Genomic DNA, 16,795 nt, shown 5'->3' with positions numbered 1-16,795 from the left:
GGATCCACGCGGAGACCAAAGGGAGAAAATGGGTTTTCGTGAAGCTCTGGTTTTCACATGCAGTTGTGGATATTAGGGCTGTGGAAGGACGGGGGGCAAACTCGTGGATCCCCTGGAGTTTGTGCCTCTGTGGTTGGATCAGACCTTCTGGCAGTTCATGGGGCATGGGCTGCCCCCCGTGTGGGGTGGGCTGGTTCCGACTTCCCAGCAAGGTGGTAGATAAGCTTCACTCTGAGTAGAGGTGACACTGTCAGCCCAGGGCTGTGTCTGGGCCTAGAAATGTCAATATTTCGTTTGGCCATGCCAAATTAAAGTAACTCAGAAACGTCACATAAAAAAATCTGAATTCTTGGCTTTTGTGGAAAGGGCAGGGAATCTGGTAACAGGGGCCCACATTCCTGCTTGGAGCTGAGGCCAGAGCTGAGTGATGACCCCTGGCGTGTGTCTCCGGCGTCCGTGGACCCCACCACTCTCCCCCTGCCCGCTGCTTTCGTCTGCTCTGCACTGGTCACTTAGGGTACCTGCCTGGCCCCTAGGCACTGGAGTTTGCAGCCTCTGGTCAAAAACCCAACCATACTTGTGATACTAGAAGTGGTTTCATTCATGCACTGATCATGAACTGTTTGAAAAGTTATTTTAAAACAAGAAATCATTTGCCTTGAGACTAGAAGTGGAAATAGAGCAGTCATTGCTAAATATACTAACGATTATCCCTTATCAGGGCTCTTGACACACTGAAAATATTTATCTGCAGATCTCATCATTGACCACTTCTTAGTAGACACAGTTTTCCTCTTCCAGAGCTATCCTGTAAACACGGGTTCCTCCTGAGTCTAACTGGATCTTGTAACTAAGGGAGGCGGGGAGCCAGGGTGAGAAAACTCAGCAGACTCCAACCAAGAATTCAGTTTACTCATCAGTTTTCCTTAGCTTAAGAAAAACAAGCTTCTGCCACCCTCCTCTGGGCCTGTTTCTGGGCTCACACTGGGAAAGGTCAAATAAACACAATAAATCCATTAGAAGGCCTTCATATTAAACCCCTGGGGCCGGTGCTGTTTAGCAAGAGGCTAAAGTGATGCCGTTTCCCAAGTGGAAGTTGGCCTGACCTTGGCGATTTGCTAGAAAACAAGAGTCAACTGTGCCAGTTGGCCTTAGTGGTTGCAAGGAACACAGCCCCAGGGCTGCTCCAGGAAGGGATGGGTGATTCTGGTGGTCTCCAGCCCTGCAGAGGAGAAGACCCCTTCACGTGGTCTGCACCTGCTTCCTTCTCCTCTCCTCTCCTGAAGATTTGGTCTTCAGGCCAAATCCCAGACAGAACCAGGTGGATTGAACAACCCGTTAGTAACTATCCCCATAGGCAGGGTCCTTCCTCGAGGCCACCTCATGGCTTACCTGCCAGCCAGGGCTGGGCTTTGTTGGGTCAGGGGCCCCCCTCCAGTCCATTCAGGGGCCTCTAGTGCACAGACAGTGATCTAGCACTACCACGTGGAGTTGGGGTCCGGGGCATGCGGGCACCTGTCACTGAGTGACAGAATCAGTAGGGCTGCATTTCCTTTGCAGGGACTGTCACCCTACCTTCCCAGGAGAGTTTGGCAACAGAATACACCCCAAACCACACTGCCTGAATTCCAGTCCCATTTTTCACTACTTAACTGTGGCTTTCGGTGAGTCACTCTGTGCCTTGGTTTCCTCAGTCCATAAATGGGCTTTCATGATAGTAATACCTCATCGGGTCATAGTGAAGTATAAGTACAGTAAGACATAAACTGCTTAGAACATCTCACGACACAGGAAGTGCTAGGTAAGTCCTTGCCATGACTGTTCACATCATTATCATCATCATCGCCAGCAAGCCAGCCAAAGAGCCCAGAACACCAAGACGGGCTTTGAAAATCTACCAGCACTCATGAGTGTCCTCGTGCTTCTGCTTCTGGGGAAAGATTGGAAGGAACATCCCCCAAAGTAGAAGAGGCTGAGGGATAGGGCTGGATCAGGGTCCCACAGGGCTGGGGTTGGACCCCAGTTCCTGGCCTGCTCAGACCTCTGGTGGGAATTATCTGTGGTTGTCGACATGCAGCATCCCACACAGGGCGTCAGGTCCTCAGCTCACCACACCAGCTGCCTCTTTTTTTTTGCACTTTGTCCTAAAGGACTAGCTGCTCTGAAAACAAAATAGCTGTCATTTGACGATGGCCCACGTGTGCCAGGGCCTACGCCGGGTACCTGTCCTCTGCCCCCGTCTCGTCCTGCCCCAGCTCCCGGTGAGACGGGGCTTGGCCCCCTGCTACAGAGGAAGCAGCTGCCCTGTGAGACCAGAACTGGCTCTATGCCTTCTCACCCCAGGCCTGTGCTTCTGCTTCCCAGTGACGCCTTCCCCGCGGCTATGCTAAGTTCACAACAGACAAGAGCGTTACTACCCATTAACTAGAATTTAACTGTAATTCATCTTCTAGCCAAGCTCTCATTTGAGCCAGATTAAGGCCAACTCATGACTCTTCTCATTCGCTTTTGCCCTTTCTCTTTTTTTGTTTTTAACTGATACACAGAATTGGATTAAACAGAATCGTTGGTTGTAATACACTGTCATCATTGGTCCCGTGCATAGCCCTCTTTTATTCTGCTTTGCTGATTCCTATATTTATTTCTTACTAATTTAATGCCACCATGAATCCGTCGTCTAGCCCAAGGACTCGAAAATTGACAACCGGGCGCTTCTGTGCCTCCATGGTCTAGCCTTGCCAGCCCCCATCCCCTCTTCCTCAAGGCAACCACTCCTCTGAATTCTGTGTTTCCTGTTCCTTGCAGACTTTTTAGACACCTATAGTATGTGTCTAAATAACGCCTTGCTTCGTTTAGTTCTCGAACTTTCGAGTTTGCCTCTTCCTTTCCCAATACCACACTGTGTTCATTCCCATGGCTTTAAGTAAGTCCTGCTCTCCAGCTGGCTATCCCCACGCTCATTTTTCTTCTTTAGAAGGGGACACACCATGAGGAATGGGGGTCCCATCCCTGAGGGCCCCAACCTTACCCTGGATGGGATGAGTACCAACTGTCTCTGAAGGATGCTACTCCCCTCCCTGGTCTCCCTATCTTGGACATGCTTCTTTCAGTGTCTGTAGGGGCAACAAGGTTGTTCCCATGGCTGCAGCAGCAGAGATAACTTCTAGGGGTGTTGGGATGGTCCGTGGTGCAGGGCACACGCCAGCCAGGCCCTCCCCCACTGAGGCTGTCCTCGGCCAGGGCCAGGGTGTCCAGCCATTGTGGAGCTCCCTGGGGCGGGCTCCAAACTGAAAACAGTCAGATTTTCTGGGAAGTTTTTCAGCTGAGATAGGAGCATCCCTCCAGCAGACCCGCGGAGCCGGCACAGTGTGTTGCTAATTCTGTCAGCCTGCAGGAGCCTTCTGGAGGGTTCTTTAGCTGACTTAGGGCAGTAGGAAAGGACTACTTTTAACATTCATTCCCTGCACCAGAAGAGCTGGGCCATAGTTTGCTTTGTAGAGGTGAAGGCTCACTGCAGCTGTCTCCCCTCCCCCAGATACCCTCCCACTGGCCCAGCACCCACGATGTCCAAAGCTGAGCCCCGGGGCTGGGCAGCGAGGACAAGAGCCAGTCCCTGCCTGTGGGAGCCCACAGTCTGCACTGACTTTTTTTTTTTTTTTTGACAGACTAGATTTTCTCCAACAATTGATTATTGTTTCCTCAAAGTGTCTTCTGGGAAAACTGTGAACTTTTCCCAATGTTACACAAAAGAGATTTCTTTGAATGCATCTTAGAGATACGCCTTCAGAGCCAACAGACATCCTTCTCAGCCCTCAGCAGAGATAACTCTTATTCATCCTTTAAAACTTCTCTTAGCTGTAGTCTCCTCCAGGAAGCCGTCCTGGACACCCTCTGGCTGGGTTAGGTGCCCCTCTTCCTGGCTCCCTCAGCTCCCCCTACAATTCCTTCTCTTAAGCACAGACCCCTCTGTGCTTTTTTCAGTCTCCCTGTCCTGTCTGTAGCCCCATGAGCCTCTGTGGGCCAGGCTGTCTGCTCAGGACCTGCAAAGCACGTTTGTAAGTAGAAGTCTGATGAATACACGCATATGTGATGAGCGTCACAAGTTAGACAAGACTTTATCCTCAGAGTCCCCAGAATGACATTAGAACTCTGATACCCCTCCAAACCCTTCTTGAGAAGCCTTTAATCAAAACAGTGATGTTCTTCATGCCTTGATTTTTCCATCCGCAGAATGCACCAATCATCTTACATGGTTCAAGTTTGCTGCTGAAACAGACTGGCCTTGGCCTTGTACTAGGGTGGAGCCTGAGCTCGGAGTCCTATCCAGCACAGCTCCCTACACCCCAGCCAGGCTCTCAGAGGCTGGGCAGGTGATGGGACCCTCTTCCCTCTCCCCACTCCTTCCCAACCCAAGCACACAGAGGTTCCTCCAGGCTGCATCTGCTTGGAGGTTGAGAAGGCCCCACAGGGGCCAAGGCCACAAACCACCCCAGGAGGGGAGTCCCCAGTGCCCACCTGGAGCCATTCATTCAGCCTCAGAGCTGGGAGAGGGCAACAGGTAACACCCCCCTGGCTTCAGCAGGGCCAGGCATGGCTGCAAGGTGGGCGGACAGGTAGCTCCAGCCCTGCCGAGATCTCGGCCAGCGGGGCAGAGAGCACTGGTGGATGGAAGGCCCTCGGACAGGGCATTCAGGTCACCGGATCCCTCGTTCTTTTGACAATGCTGTGGCTAAAATGAGCCTCACCTGGTAAAGCTGAGGGCAGCCTTTGAGCAGCCAGCCTTGCTTTTGATATAATAGCAGACTGTAACCAGCTAGCCCCCTGGACCTGGCTCAGCACCACCTCCCCCAGGAAGCCTGCCGGGCTTGTGCCAGCACCTTGGGAGCCACGGCCCTGGATTACCAAGGCTCATGATCTAACATGTATTTCACAGGCATCCCTGGCCTTGCCATTCACTTTTTCTTGTGTGTTGAAACCTGATTTGATTGGGTGCAGTCAGAGTCCTTCCACTGCCAGGATTAAACGTGACTTCTGTCAAGTGTCAGCTGGTAGAAAGGACCCCCAGCCTCCTTGCCAAGCCACTTGCCGCACTGGTAGAGGCTGAGGCCCCAAGGAGGTTGGGGAGGCCGCTCTGCCAGACGGTGGCCGAGGCCGGCCAGAGCCCAGGGCTGCCAGCTGCTGCTGAAACAGACTGGCCTTGACCTTGTACTAGGGTGAGGCCGGGTTGGGGAGAAGAAGCTCTGAAGTGGCACTGAACACAGATGATCTGAATGCCAGAGGCTTCTTGTCCCCAATTCATTGTCCAGCCCCCAACCTGGTATCCCCACAGCTACTCACCAGCCCCCCCCCACCGTCCTGCCTGCCTTGCCCCCGTATGCTTTGTCCCTGAGAACAGCGAACTGGTCAGCTGGGTGAGGAGGGAGGTGAAGAAAGGCAATGCTGGTGGGCTGAGCAAAAGAGAGCAGGAAGTAATGGTCAAAGTGGTGGTGGCTGATTCAGCATCCCTGGGGTCCTAGAAGGGGCATTTAGGAGCAATGCTGCAGTCCATGCTGTGGCCCAGGATGTGGGTAGCTGGGTGAATGGGCGTGGCCTCCAGCCCCAGGAGGCTGCATGATGAGAGGGTCGTGCCTGTGGAGGATTCTGTCACCGGGGAGGTGGCAGGCGTGGGTTGAGAAGGGACCGGGGAGGCCAAGCCAGAGCCCTGACAAGGACCAGAAGAGGACCCGGCCAAGTGGTGTGAGCCACGGAGGAGCTGGGACTTCTCATAGCAGATGGAGGCTGCAGAGCTTTGTATGTGGCAAAGGAGCGAGGGGTCCTGCCCACCTCCTGGCCCTGAGACACCAGCAACGCCCAGGGAAGGCTGAAGGGCAGTGGTGTCCTGGGAGAGGAAGCTGGGTTCAGTTAAGGCGGGAGGTGGAGGGAGCTCTCAGAAAAGAAGTTGGGTTGCAGTTTTCTGTGTGGAGTGGCACTGCCAGAGGGCACAGTGGGAGCGCTGAGGGTGGGGAAGCCAAGGGCTGGGGTCAGAGGTCAGGAGGCACAGAGCTTTGTGGGTGTGGCACTTTAGAGACACGACGGCCACTGGAAGGAGGATCTTCCAAGCATCACCATCTAATGGACCTTCGTATCACTCACTCTACCTTCCTTTGCTTCTGTGTTCCATTTACTCCCCCCTTTTCCTGGAAGCTTGTGCCATCCTGTTTCTTGGATTCCTTTTTCATTTTGCTGGAATAACTCCTTAAGTAACTTTCAGGCTGGGTGGGTAGAGGCTCTTCTTTTAGAGCCACTGAACACATCTAAAAATGCAGCTGCTCTTCACTCCACAGCCACGTAGCTCCCCTTTGCCTGGGAGCAGCGCAGAGTCTTTAGGTGAGAATACCTTGCTGTCTAGTACTGTGTCGGGGAGCTGGTGGACAGGCCAGCCCCTCGGGCACTTCCGTCTGTGCCCATGATGCTTGCTGGAACCAAGTTCATCTGAAGATGCTGCTTTTGTCCCAGCTGTAGTCATACCCTTTTTGTTGTGGCAACAGTAAAGCTTGCTAACAGAAACCTCCAGATTCCAGGGGCTTTCTAGATGTGAGCTGAGGTCTCTGTTGGCCATGATAGGGCCAATTGGTAGAGGTATGGCGTATTTTAGAAGTGAGCAGGTAATGACACATTTGCCCATTTGTGTAGTTAGCTAAGTGGGTTGACACTTGACAGGTGCAGACCCAGAAGGTGGGGGAGCCATGTCATTGGGGAGGAGGTGACTCTTGATTTGGGTCCTGAAAGAGGAGACAGGCTTCTGACAGGCAGTACAGGGGAGGATGTTCTAGCTGAAGCATAGCATGAGGGGAGGCCCAGAGGCGTGCAGACAATACTCTGAGTCTTTGGACACCAAAACCATGGTCTGCAGAAAGTGATTAGCACAGTGTCTGACACGTAGAGTGTGTGTGCTTGCCCACATGCATGTCTTCTCCTTTTTTTCCCCCAAAAACCATGTCTACTTAAGTTCAGATTTCAGGGCTGTCACTGAAAGCTTCCCCTATCTGCTGACCATTGTCTAAACTGTTCCAAAAGAATTTCACCTCTTGACCTTAAAAATGTTGATCTTTTTTTTTCAAAATATAAATGCAGGAATGGGGGTAGGGTGATGACTCGTGTCTTGGCATCTCCTCACCATCAGCAGAGGAGACTTAAAGGGGCCCAGAGAAGAAGCTTAAGGCACAAAGTGCCTAGCTCTCCACTGTTTCATCATAGACATAGACCATCAAAACCAGATGAGCTAACACCCCCATTTTATTGACAGCAAAACAGAGTCCCTGGGCAGTTCTGTGGCTTACTGAGGGTCATGTAGGGGGCGAGTGGTGGAGAACTATGGAAAATTCAGCTTCCTGGAGAACTTTGGAAATGATTGCCTTGTGATATTTTTAGCACAGAACAAGACATCCAGCCCTAGCTCCAGTAAGTCTTCATCAAGAGCTGAGCACTGTTGTCAATTAGGATGATGTACCGGGACATTTTTAGGACCACAATAAGTAAAGTATTACTATTTTTTAAAGGTACCTCTGGGGCTGATGGCCTGGAATAAGACATACTGTAGAGAGAACGCCTTTGGAACAAGGAGCGTGTTGTGTCATACCGTTGTCACAAGGCATGGATGGAGGTGTTGATGCCCCCATTTTACAGATGAGAAAAATGTGGCTCTGTGAAGGTGAGCCAGCTGTCTGGCCCACTGGTGGTGGGAGCAGAAGCTGGATAGTTTTCTTTTAATAAATGTTTACTGCATTCCTTTTTCTTTTGGCCTTGCCACGCGGCATGCGGGATCTTAGTTCCCCAACCAGGAATCAAACCCGGCCCCCCTGCAGTGGAAGCATGGAGTCTTAACCACTGGACCACCAGGGAATTCCCTGGGAGCAGAAGCTGGGATTCCAAACTAGTCCCTTCCCCCCACTTTGCCTGTTGGGACAGGTGGGAAGGTGCCTGGCTTGTGTCATATCCACACCCACCCACCAGGGAGCCAGGGCCCTCCTAACTCAGTCAGTGACTGATTTTTTTTTTAATGTAAACTTGTTTTTGAAGTATAACATATATGCTGAAAGTGTACAAATCTCAGGTGATTAAGCCTGATGATTTTTACAAACTGACCACACTGGTATTGCCAGAGCTCAAATCAAGGAGCAGAACGATACCCACCCCCCAATCACTGCTCCCCACTAATGTCACCACTACCCTAACTTCACCACCCTGCTCTTGAACTCTATACAGATGAGGTTACACAAAATGTACTTCTTTCACTCAAAATTATGTTTGAGTGATTCATCCATGTTTTTTTTTTTGCATGTAATTGTGGTTCCTTCATTCTCACGGCTGATTAGTGTTCCACTATCAGAAGAGACCCAGTTTGTGTGTGCATTCCACTGATGGCGGAGAGTAGAATTCTTGTTTCCAGTTTAGCACTTCTCTAAGCATCCGTGTACGTGCATTTTGGTGAGCATGTGTACACCAGGGGGAGACTGTGCGCCCTAGGTTCAGTCTTAGTAGATGCTCCCAGTTTTCCAAAATGGTTGTGCCAGTTTCCACGCCCACCCGAAGCCATATGAGAGTTCCAGTTGCTCCACATCCTCACCAGCACTTGCTACTGTCTTATTTTCATTTTAGCCATTCTTGTTGGCATATAGCAGAGTCACATTATGGTGTTAATTTGCATTTTTCTGATGGTTCTTGAAATTGAGCACTTTTTCATATATTTATTGGTTATTTGGATATTCACTTTTGCAACAATGATTCCTTTTTAAGTTTATCTTTGTCGGAAAATATTTCTAAGAATGGCTTCCAGGCTGAAAGATGCTGTGTTTCTCTTCCCACCTGGGTGATCATTTCTAAACCTTGACACTTGGCAGTTCTAAAGCCAAAGGGAGTTAGAAAGAGAAGTTGGGGGATGGCCCAAGCCACACGGGGCATCCTTGGAGCTCTGGAAGTTACTTTCTCTGTGCACTTTGGGGTTACTATGAAGTCATCAGTTAAAGTTTCCTCAGAAATTAGGAGAGGTTTTTTTTTTTAAACAATTGCAAGGTCTTTTTTTTTTAATTATTAATTTATTTGTTTATTTTTGGCTGCATTGGGTCTCCGTTGTGGTGCATGGGCTTCTCATGGCGGCGGCTTCTCTTGTTGCACCGGCTCTAGGCACGCGGGCTTCAGTAGTTGTGGCACGTGGGCTCAGTAGTTGTGTCTCGTGGGCTCTAGAGTGCAGGCTCAGTAGTTGCGGCACACGGGCTTAGTTGCACCACGGCATGTGGGATCTTCCCAGACCAGGGATCATACCCGTGTCTCCTGCATTGGCAGGCGGATTCTTAACCACTGTGCCACCAGGGAAGCCCCGGGAGAGATGGTTTATATTTCACATTTAGAGCTAAAGGTGTGCTCTGAACTCTGGCCCCTCCCCCCTCCCTCACTTCCTTTGGAGTTTGGGCTCTGGAGTGATTTCAGTGACTGCAGAGGAATGAATAGAAACATAGCTCTTTCCTTCTCTTCAGCACCTAACTGGGCAGGGAACACACAGGGCATTGAGTTTGCTGACCAGGCTTAGCATTTTGGACATTGAGGACCTAGTATGTGCCTAGAGCTTTAAAGTGATTACAGAAGTTCTTAAGCCCTGGCAATGATTCTCAAACGTTAACAGCTCAAAATTTTCCCGATGCAGAATGCAAGCCCATCTCCCGACATTCAGAGAAGGAACTGCTGGCCTCCTAGCAGACCCCATCTCATTAACATCCCTACCCAAGCTCGTCCTCACAAAGGGTGACCAAACAAATGCCTGGATGGGGACGAGATAGCTAGAAGTGCTGAATGTCGGACACCTACTACGTGCTGGTCACTGTGCCAAGTGCTTTCTACTCTCTAACTCGTTTAACCCTCACCACAAGCCTCCTGCCAATTAAGGCCTGCCCTGTTCTCAGAGGGTTTACAGGAGAGTGGGAACTCAAGACAGCAACCTTGTCAGGTAAGAGCAATTTATTTCAATAGCTTGAAACAGCTGTAGAAGACACGCCCCAAAGAAGCGAGTCAATTCGTTCATTTAACAAATGGTTTCTGGGCCATCCCCCTGTGACAGGCCCAGGCTGGGGATTGTTGGTCCATTTTACAAGTGAAGAAACAAGCGCTCAGAGTACCTTCACAGAGGCACAGACTTGCAGTTGGCAGAGCTGGAAGTCAGGGGCTCCAGATTTCTGCAGATCCCTGGGATGTGCCAGAGGAGAGGGGTCTGATGGCCGTGAAGAAAGGGAAAGTGGCTGACCAGGTCCACGTTGAAATGGGTGGGCAGGAGAGCAGAAAAGGCATCTTGGTGGCAGGGCGGCCCATTTAGGTGGGTGCAGAGCTCACGGCAGGAGAGGTGGGCACCGGTGAACTGGAAAGCGGTCGGAGCCAGAGTAAGAGCCTATGGACTGTGTGAGCCTGGGAGACAGGTGACCCTCTCCTTCGCTTCATACCTTAAAGCGATCTTCCATTATTGCATGGTGTTTAAGGGAGGCACCGTGAAGCTCCACCTGTAGGCTTTTGGGCTGTGTGACTCTGGACAAGCCCCTTCACCTCTGAGCCTCAGTTTCCTTTTCTCTGAAGTAGGCATCTCTAAATGAGATACAGTATGTCCCCTACATACGAACCTTCAAGTTGCAAACTTTCAAAGATGCGAACATTCATTCGCATGTCCAGTCACGTAAGTTAGTCCACGTGTCTGGCGTACGTTGTCACGTGCGTGCATCCTCTACAAGTGGTTGTGCTTTTGTGTACAGTACCGTATAGAGTACAGTAGTACAGTATCTTTATTTCAAGCCCAGGATGTCCGGAAGCAAGCGTAAAGGCAGTGGTGATGTAGCTGGTACTGCTAAGAAGCGCCAAGCGATAACGATGGAAACAAAAGTGAAAATAACTGAGAGAGCGGAGCGAGGCAAAAAGATGGTTAGACGTCGCTCGTTCTTATAACATGAATTGTTCAACCATCGGCACGATTCTAAAGGACAAGTGCAAGATCATGGAGCATGTGAAGTCCGCTGTGCTGATGATGTCGACAGTGATATTGAAGAAGTGTGGAAAAGTGATGGAGGAGGTGAAAAACTTCTCAGCGTGCGGATGCAGCAGCAGCCTCAGAGTTGAGTCCCGCTCAGCTTAATGCTGATTCAGGAGAAAGCTAAAAGCTTTTATGAAGACTTGAAGAAGAAACGCGGCGAAGAATCAGAAGGTGCATCTTTTAATGCCAGCCTTGGCTGGTTTTATCGGTTCAAGGCTAGAGACAACCTTCCAAGGTAAAAGTAAGCGGCAAGGCAGCGAGTGCAGATATGGTAGCTGCCCGGGAATTTCTTGAATTCTCTTCATCCCAGAGAAAGGACTAAGAGAGACAAGAGGAAGAAGAAGTAACTGAAGAACCGAAGAGATTCACCATGCAGAAAATGGCAGGGGATTTTCTTTATTTCAGGAGGCACTGTTAGTCTCTGAGGCACAGGACCCGAATGTAGAAAGGTACACAGAGGTTGCAGCACCCGTTCAGAATGCAATCCAGCGCTACTGTGTCATCTATGACGAGAGAAAAAGAGCTACTAGCCAGACATCACTGGATCGTTTTTTCAAGAGGGTAGATAGAATTGAATCCAGCGAGGAACCAGAACCTGTGCCATCAGCGTCAGGCATGAGTGAAATTGCATCTCGCCCTCCGTCTCCAATCGCTGACGATCCTTCAGCTCTACCATCTCCCACCTCCTCTCCCTCCTCCAGTCAGTAACTCTTCTTGCCTGTTCACTCGATGCCAGCCCCTGTATGCCAGCTGTTGTACTGTACTACTGTACTTTTCAGGGTACTGTACCGTAAGATTTAAAATGTTTGCTTATTTATTTTTTCTTTTTTATGTATTATTTGTGTGAAAAGTATTATAAACCTATTACAGTACAGTACTATATAGCTGATTGTGCTAGTTGGGTACCTAGGCTAACTTTGTTGGACTTACAATCAAATTGGACTTATGAACACACTCTCGGAACAGAACTTGTTCATATGTAGGGTACTTAACTGTAAACCTAACGTAGCAAAGGGACAGAACAGATGCTCAATAAATGTGGTTAAATATAAGACAGTTTCCAGTTTCCAGCTGCCTGGGTCTAACTCCCAGCTTTGCCATTTACCAGCTGTGTGTCCTTGGGCAAGTGACTTACCCACTCTGTGTTTCTGTTTCTTCCTCCTTAAAATGGGGGTAATAATAATAGTTCCTACCCTAAGAGGTAATTTTTTTTTACTGTATTACCTTTTTATTTTTATATTTTTTACATCTTTATTGGAGTATAATTGCTTTACAATGTTGTGTTAGTTTCTGCTATACAACAAAGTGAATCAGCTATACATATACATATATCCCCATATCCCCTCCCTCTTGAGCCTCCCTCCTACCCTCCCTACCACCCCTCTAGGTCGTCACAAGGCACCGAGCTGATCTCCCTGTGCTATGCAGCAGCTTCCCACTAGCCATCTGTTTTACATTTGGTAGTATATATATGTCAACGTTAATCTCTCACTTTGTCCCAGCTTCCCTTGCCCTCCCCAACCGTGTCCTCAAGTCCGTTCTCTACGTCTGCATCTTTATTCCTGTCCTGCCACTAGGTTCATCAGTACCATTTTTTTAGATTCCATATATATGCATTAGCATACGGTACTTGTTTTTCTCTTTCTGACTTACTTCACGCTGTATGACAGACTCTAGGTCCATCCACCCCTAAGAGGTAACTGTGATATGAGTTTGATACATGCATTCACATGAGTTGGTACAGATAAGGAGCTTAGCACAGCACCTGGCCACATAATATGTCTTCAATAAACAGTAGCTACAATTATATTTCATCTCTCATGTTGCCTGGTAAATAAGTAGCAATTGATCATTAAATAAGGCTTTTAAAGGTTTTTTTCTCCCCAACGTCCAGTGGCACAGGCGGCAAGCATTGGTGCTATAGGAGCTAAAAGGAGATCATGGGAACTTGCGGTGGGCAGGTCAAGATGTTAAGGATGGGAAGATTCGGGTGGGGAGGCAGGGAAAGGGGTTCACAGAGGCATAATCTGGGGGACTGTGCAAAGCTTGGATGAGAACCCGGTGGGAGACAGTGAGAGAAGAGCTGGGTGCAGGGGCATTGCTAGGGGAGAGATGGGGACACCTCGAGGGGGGTGTCAGGTGTTGGCCTAGGCATGATGACCATGTGACCGCAAGACTCGGGGTGAGTAATCTGCTTTCTAGGCCTGGGAAAGAGGGGGTGCCCAGGCCTCCCTAGCTAACTTCAAGGGTTTGTATGAGGATCAAAAGAGGATACGGAGGTGGGAGTGTTTAAAACCACCAACACTCCACGAGGATATGCAGCCTCGCCCCGCGTGAAGGAGGGCTGGGTACGCTCTTGTGCATGGCTTCCCACGCACCAGCCAAGTCTGGGTTTGATTTTAATGACTCTCCTCATTAACTCTGCATCTCCAGTAAATGAAAATTCCTATAAAACACACTCTCAACAACCTTCCCATTCCTTCCATTCCCTTGTGATATTATTTTCCTCTCACAACTCTTGTGTTAGTGTTTACCACTTACAGTTTTATTGTACCTTAGCACGTTATAGAATGCTTTTAAAACATCACTTGTTCTGTTGACAAAAAAACAAGTGCTAAGATGCAGCATCAGGCCTCTAGCATGTTCCTGTGGGTTGGGGGAAACTAGGGCTGCAGAAGCCACATGAAACAGCATGTGACCACCACCCTCTTCATTCCAGACCCAGCTGATCAGCACCATTCCTCTCCCTCCAGACCTCCCAGCCTGTCCTGTCTTATGCCTCCATGCTTTGACCTGTTCTCTCTGCCTAGAACACCCTCCCCAACCTCACATCACATAAAACTCCTATTCACCCTTCAAAACCCCTTTCCAGTATCCTCTCTTGGAAGCTTTCAAACGACTCTTCCATATAGAAACTGCTCAGTTTCTGTCCTTGTGCATTTAAGAATTATTGCGTATGTTACGCTCTGCTACAATTATTCACATATTTAAACTTCCAGACCTCGAGCCTTCCTTCACACCCAGGGCTGCCATTGGCCTTGGCTTAGTTCTCTCTGTATCCCCGGGGTCCAATTAGAGAGCCTGGAAGAGAATAAGAGCTTCATAAGTATGTCTGCAATAAACCTAACTAAACCTCGGTCCTATGTCCAGAGGTTCCATGGCTTATGAATTCTAATTCATGAATTTTTTCTAGAACTGGACATTTGAAGAAAATGCATTCCTCCACTCACCATCAAAAGAGGCTAGAGGAGAAGTTTGAGGGTTCAAGGGCATTTCAAACAGCCCCCGCCACCTCACCTGTTTCTAAGAGGAAGCCCCCTGCAGACCCACCCTAGGTCAGCGTCTCGCATTTTATCACGACCTGCAGTGAAAAGTAATTTTTACATGGAGACACACTGAACACTTACATCAGAGACAGAGCTTTCGTGGAGCAGTATTCACCCCTTGCTGTGGCATTGCTCTCTGTTTCTTCTTTTTTCTTTTCTTTCCTTTTCTTTCTTTTTTTTTCTTTAATCGCTGGTCACCACCTAATGAATTGATTCCATGCGTCTTTAGTCGGGTTGGTTGCATCCCACAATGTGGAAGACACTGCTCTAAGCCTTCAGCTACTATAACCAGAGAAGGCTTCTCTGAGGAACTGGGGCCCTGAAGGGCAGCTCAGGAGCAGGCGGGCAGGGGGTGAGCAGGGGCTGGGTAAGGGTGAGAGGTGTAGGGACAGCTCTGGCGAGACTTAACTCTCTTCCCTCTCGTTGTAGCCGAGCCCCTGCCGTTGATGGACCTGTGCCGGAGATGCATCCGCCTGGCCCTGGGCCGCCAGCGCCTACAGGACATCGGCTCCCTGCCCCTGCCTCAATCTCTCAAAAACTATCTGCAGTACCAGTGAGCCGGGGATGGAGGGGCAGCGGAAGGCACCCACAGACCCAGGCCTGTCGCTTCACGGTCACACTGTACATCAGGAAGAAGTCTCCCTCTTCACCCTGGTTCCCCAGGACATTCACTTCTTTGAAAGGCCAGGACATCTTCCCAACTTTGAAAATGAAATGTCTGTTGCCAACAGTATTTGCTGCCTTGAAGCAGCCCTCCCAAGTCAGACACCTCCTTGGAAGCCGGAAAGCGCCCGAAGCCTGCGCTGGGTGGAGATCCTGCCCGCTGAGCGGGACACAGCCGCCAAGCAGCCACCGGCATTGATCCGAGAGCCTGTTTCCTTATTCAAGAGAATGAATAAAACATTTGGGCAGGACACTTTCTGCTGTGTGCCCCGCTGCAGACAGGGCCAGGGGAAAATTGGCCAGCTCCGGGAGAACATTGCCTCTAAATAATGCATGGTGAAAGCAGCTTGATGCCCGTGCCCCTCTGGGTCCCCAGCCTTCCCAGGGCAGCAGGATTGTCATGACACTTTAGGACTTTGTGCCCATTTGAGAGACTGTTACCTAGGGATGCCCAGCTGCGGAATTGGCAAGTGGACAAAGCAGTGTTGAGACATCTCCCAGCTTACCTCTCTGAACGCTGTTCACTTCCCCTCTCACTCGCCGTCCTTCCCCACCCGGACCCCCAGTCTCTGGATGCCCAGGGCACCTCTATTCAGGGAAGCTGAGTCTGACAGATTCACCCCAGGGAATGAGTGTATCCTTTATTATTATTGTTTTAAGTAGCGATGCCTTTTAAAAGAGTGTGGTGAGGGCAGTACTTAGTCCAAAGGTGCTAACGGGGGAATTGGAGGCCTTGTGACACCCACGGGGGGGTGATGTCCACGGGCTGGGGAGCCTTCCTGGGGGGCTGAGGGTCTCCAGGCAACCGTCCATTCAGGATACAGCCTGACTGCCACAAAGCTTTATTTGAGCGAATTATTTTTTCACTTGAGGAGACTTGTACGAGTTTGTTTCTGTTTCACGTGTGTGTGTGTGTGTGTGTGTGTGTGTGTGTGTGTGTGTGTGTGTGTGTGACGTGCTGTTTATTTATCAGCTTGGGGCCATGGGGGCAGCTTTGTAACTGGAAGGGTGGATGTGAGGCATCTTCTCCACCCGCCCCAGCCTGTCCTCCCCCGGGCAACAATGCTGCTGCCGCCGCTGCCACCACCAGGCATCTCTCGCGTTTCCAACACTCTCTGCCCAGACTGATTTTTAACTGGAAATTGTCACAGCAGCGGGACACCAGAGCCCCAGATGGCACTGCCCCCTGCCACTTTAATGTGAATTCGACGAATGAAGAGCGTTTCTAATAAAGTTTGTCATTCAGTCCTTCAGTTTGTTCAGTGCTCTTTGGGAAGGGACTGGGAGGGTGTCTTCTATCAATCTGGCTGCCAAACCTTCAGAAGGCAGGACTGTGCATCCCTCCCCAGGCACTTCCCGTCTCTTCTGTCCGGTTGTCCCTGTGTAATCCCAGACTCTAGTCATTTTACAAAGGCCTGCCCCGGCGGAGAGAATGGGCCTGGGGCCATATAATGCTAGCTTCCATGGTGGAAAAACAGGCCAAATTATTGATGCCAGGGCCGCGATGTCCACAGGGTGGCTCTGGAGGGGCAGAGGGTCAAGCAGGGTAAACCCTAAGGGCCAACAAAGTGACCCAGAGGTGGGGCTGGATGCGACTTTGGAAGTGCATGGTGTCACCAAGAAGCGGTGCAAGTTGCTGAAGGGTGAGCGTGTGAGGTCAGGAGCCAGTTCAGGCTGGGGTCTAGGTCAGGACTAGTGCAGTACTCACTCAGTAGTACAGGCCACCGACACACACTGTGCCAACCTCTGAGGACCCAGAGCT

General features: G+C 50.1%; 1 protein-coding gene across 1 annotated transcript in view; it reads left to right on the top strand.

Moving 5' to 3' along the window:
* The window catches only part of SPSB4 (splA/ryanodine receptor domain and SOCS box containing 4), an 83,554-nt gene extending 67,279 nt beyond the window's left edge, over positions 1–16,275 (top strand). The window contains exon 3 of the mRNA XM_019934120.3: positions 14,800–16,275. Within this exon, the coding sequence (XP_019789679.1) occupies positions 14,800–14,927 (128 nt within the window). The 3' untranslated portion in view covers positions 14,928–16,275. The remainder of the gene's footprint in view (positions 1–14,799) is intronic.
* The last annotated feature ends 520 nt before the right edge of the window (positions 16,276–16,795 follow it).

This window comes from Tursiops truncatus, chromosome 4 (assembly GCF_011762595.2).
Source record: "Tursiops truncatus isolate mTurTru1 chromosome 4, mTurTru1.mat.Y, whole genome shotgun sequence".
NCBI lineage: Eukaryota > Metazoa > Chordata > Mammalia > Artiodactyla > Delphinidae > Tursiops > Tursiops truncatus.
Note: the sequence above shows the minus strand (reverse complement) of the source record. Positions and strands in the feature narration are given on the sequence as shown.